The 4,225-nt window shown below is 32.7% G+C and overlaps 1 protein-coding gene across 1 annotated transcript; it reads right to left on the reverse strand.

The window, feature by feature from the left end:
• Window positions 1-1,058: 1,058 nt before the first annotated feature.
• Window positions 1,059-2,986, reverse strand: LOC145103782 (alpha-1,3-arabinosyltransferase XAT2-like). Its single transcript, XM_079041046.1, has 3 exons — window positions 2,759-2,986; window positions 2,401-2,478; window positions 1,059-2,286 (listed from the first exon to the last, which is right to left on the reverse strand). Exons 1-3 carry the CDS (start codon window positions 2,898-2,900, stop codon window positions 1,145-1,147), a joined length of 1,362 nt encoding a protein of 453 aa, XP_078897172.1. The 5' UTR covers window positions 2,901-2,986; the 3' UTR covers window positions 1,059-1,144.
• Window positions 2,987-4,225: the final 1,239 nt, after the last annotated feature.

Here is a 4,225-nt window from a genome sequence, read left to right on the forward strand (position 1 = left end):
TGGCTTCTTCTATACCGAAGAAGGATTGGGGTTGGTAGGCTAAGAAATCCTTGTATGAATAGGATTTGGGGTTGTTTTTGTTAAAGCTAGAATATCGCCATCATTTCTACCGTTCACGAAAAATTCGTTCCTGGCAGCCTTAACGTAGCTAAGGCTGTGGCAATCCCTTGTGCAATCAGGGTTTACATTAGTGTTGAGTCCATTCGAAATGATGGTGGTGGGTGAACTCGCGGATTCCTTCGATGAGCCTTTATCCTAACTTCTAATAATAGTGATGACACGATTTCAAATTTCCTTCAGATTGATTTCCTTCAAGTTGAATCACCCCTAATTAATTGAGATAAGAGGGGCACTAGGTTGTATATATCCAACCAATTAGATTTTAGAGTAAATTACACGAATGGTCCCTATGGTTTAGGATAATTTGTGTGTTTGGTCCCTAAATTATTTTTTTAACTCAGAAGGTCACTATTGTTTGTTTTTGTTAAGTGTTTGGTCCCTGTCTTACCTAAAAAGACTATTTTTACCTTGATTTATTTATTTAGCTAAATAAATACACCCCAACCCCAACCCCACCCCTCACCTTACCTTACCTACCCCACCATTTTCCCTATTTAAATAATAGTCTTATTAGGTAAGACAGAGACCAAACACGTAACAAAAACAAACAATAGGGACCAAACGCATAACAAAAACAAATAGTAGGGACCTTCCGAGTTAAAAAAATAAGTTAGGAACCAAGCACACAAATTACCCCAAACCATAGGGACCATTCATGTAATTTACTCCAGATTTTAATGGGCTTCAAGCTTTCACGTTAAATAATTAGACCCGGAGGGGGAGGGGGGGTGGGTGGGGTAGAGCACTCGCCAATCCCCGTATTGCCTCCGCCATTACTTTGACTGATTCAACCTATGAGATTGATTATAATGGTGATATTAGTATAAAAAAACAATACTCCAATAACCTATAAAATACAATTGAATTATTAATGACTACATATGAGATACCTAGAGTTCGTTTTCTATTTAGCAACATTAACCCTTGTTAAGAATATATACCCAATCATAGCTATAAATCTATTTATCTAAAACAAAAAGTCTTAACTTTGATTGCTATTACATGACACAAAAAAGAAATAATTCTAAGAATGGAGAAGTTCAAAGGCTTTTAACAATGTATCTTTGAATCTAGTCACATTGAGCATTACATTTTGTTTATCCAAATAAATTGATCTATAAGGATCCCAACCTTTCTTTTGAATTGAAATTGGATCCGTGAACACCTGATGATTAAGTGAATATTTCTCTATCAAAGTGCTTTCCATTTCGTGTATCTTATACTCTAAGTACTTGAGACCCATTGCCGCTGAAGGCACTCCAAAATAAGTGTTTGCTATCCAATCCATGTTGCCTATTGGAACGACTTGTATCAACACACCATTTTCAGGAAGAAAAACCATGTTGGTTATCCCAGCTCCATGAACTCCCATCATCACATCACATGAGTTTACAAGCCTTGAAACTTGCGTAAGATTTGCATTCATCTCAGCCTCAACCACCTCAAATCCTATCTCTTGTGCTGCATGAACCACGTCTTTCACATTCGTGAAAGTTCTTGTTTTTTTTCTTGAAACTATAAGGAGCCGAGGTTTTTTGGCTGAATCATTTCTTAACTTTATAGCGGTTGATCGCTCCAATGAATAGGAACTTCTCAAGAACCTTGTGAAATCCTTCACTGAGTTAGTGTATAGCTCTTTTACTTCATCTTTTTTGAGACCCACAATCATACTCGGGAAGCAATGTACTTCATTTCCTTCGTCAATATCAATGATTTCATACCTCGATAATTTATCTAATACTTCTTGGAATTTTCTAGTCCATCCAGACCGTTTATTGGCCACGAGAAACTTCACTTCACGATTGAATTCTCGAGAAGTTTCGTAGAGAGGGATAATGACATCTGTAAATGCATGAAAATTGTTCCCGGCGTAACCACCAACGGAAAAGACTATGACGGGTACATTGTGAGTTTTGGTGCATGTGGGCATGGTTTCAACTTTTTCTTGGATCACTTTGATAGTAAAGTTTGTTACACGTTCCATTGCACTTATGTCGCCTTTACGAGCATAAGGCTTTATTGTCCATGAGGCATTTTTGCCATGCGAAGATAACACGAAAATGGTGGAAGAATTCCCTTGAATTCTTACATCGCCCTTCATCTCGCAAGTATCTGATCTTTGTTTTGAGGTGTTGCAGATTTGCTTCGTTTCTTCTATTTCAACATCTAATAAAAAAAAAATCAAAGTTAATTTTTTTTGTTGGATCATCTATTGCTAAAAAAAAATTAAAAAAAATTATTGGCATAATTTTCAATATTTGACAAAATGCTTAGACTTACAGGATTCCAAGGGTTTGGTAGCTCTTTCGGAAATCATCACCAATTTGAGCCCATCAACCAACGTCAACCTAAGATTGGCTATGACAAAACCACAAAATTCAACTCATAAGGAAATATATATATATATATATAAATATATATATATATATATATATATATATATATATATATATATATATATATATATATATATATATATATATTTTGATTGATGAAATATGTATACCAAACAAAATTCATTACTCTTTGAAGTGATTAACACCTTAAAAAACACATGGATAATGGGTGAGTAAAAACCTTTGGCGTTGTAGCAATATAAAAAAACAAAGTGAATCTTGAAATATATAAAGCTACTTACAAACAGGTAAAGGACCGAGGTAAGGCTTGAATACAGTGCAAAGACAACATGTGACTATAAAACAAGCAACCAATGCACCATACCCGAATCTTCTCTGGTCTTGTCGACTAAAGCTTCGAGCAAAAATCTCATCGTATTTCATTTTCTTCTTTCTATAAAAATATGTCAAAGAGGTAGTGATTGAATCTATGAGAAATGGCCATACACATATATGCGGATGATTATATGCCTTGTATAGAACTATATAATGACCTGCACTAAAGACGAATGAGGATTTCTTTTTTAGTGATTGGTGCGCACGATTTCAATATAGGGTGTTGTTATTGAGACAGTGACGTAGGAGTTGATTTGGTGACTTTCTTATTAGAACATATTACATATTTAGTCCTTATAATTAAATATAAAATATAGAGAGAATTTTATAATTGAAGTTTGCCAACAATTGTATATGTTATAAGGAAGTTTGCCAACAATTGTATATGTTGTACCGAATTTTTAATATAATTAAAAGTTTTATGTTATTCATTCGGCAGATAAAATTACAAATTTGTCTTCTTTTTTTCGCTCAACATTTTCAATTGAAATAATAAATAAAATGTATAAGTAGCGGAAACAAACCAAAATAAATAAAACCATTAAATAATATTGAAGTAGAGAAGGAACAAAGCATGGCTTTTAAAAATTCAACAAACTCAACTATCTTATTGACATTAGCTTTGCTAGAACATGCAACCCACACACACAAAGATTGGAGTGTGTTAAGACGTCCCAATCTATTTTACCGAACACGAATGCTAGAACATGAGGACCAACTATTATAGATTTATTGTATATATTAAGTTACAAATTTTTTTCGAACACATTTAGTCGCTAGTCTTATTTTTCTACTTGTTCAATCAATTTTTTGTACACTTTACCATCGCTAATATATATATATATATATATATATATATATATATATATATATATATATATATATATATATATATATATCCTCCCTAATAAATTAAGAACTTATTGCCACATGTCATCTTCTCCTTGCATTGGACACATGGCATTTTCTTAGCATTTTTTATTTAATATATTTTCCACATGTATATTTCTTATCACATATTTTAATTGACAACTCATCAAATTATTTATTTAAAATGAATGTTAAATATTAAATTCAATTAGTCTATAAATGTCTTCAAAACTGCCAGCTAAATAATTGGTTACTTTAGATAATCACGCACCAAATTAGTGGAGATTTAGTTTTCGAATTCATTATTAATTGATTGATTTCCAAAATTATTATGGTTCAAATCTCAGAAAAAATTCTCATGTACTGTGCGTGATAAGTAAGAGATATATGATCTTCATAAAATGTAGATCTGGTAAGTATTGTCGTTATAATCTGAAAGATGGAGTTGTGAAAGAGCTAAACATCCGTATTGAATTTGGTGATCGTTATATGGTTCGTTCATC

This window comes from Lactuca virosa, chromosome 4, assembly GCF_052849685.1.
Source record: "Lactuca virosa cultivar CGN04683 chromosome 4, Lactuca_virosa_CGN04683_v6, whole genome shotgun sequence".
Lineage (NCBI taxonomy): Eukaryota > Viridiplantae > Streptophyta > Magnoliopsida > Asterales > Asteraceae > Lactuca > Lactuca virosa.

Bases quoted from the DNA above. Each gene is read 5' to 3' on its own strand.
- LOC145103782 (XM_079041046.1), bottom strand. From the start codon at position 2,900: ATGAAATACGATGAGATTTTTGCTCGAAGCTTTAGTCGACAAGACCAG. The intron at 2,479-2,758 runs GTAAGTAGCTTT...GTTTTGTCATAG, and splicing joins CCTCGGTCCTTTACCTGTTT to CCAATCTTAGGTTGACGTTG. The intron at 2,287-2,400 runs GTAAGTCTAAGC...TTTTTTTATTAG, and splicing joins TACCAAACCCTTGGAATCCT to ATGTTGAAATAGAAGAAACG.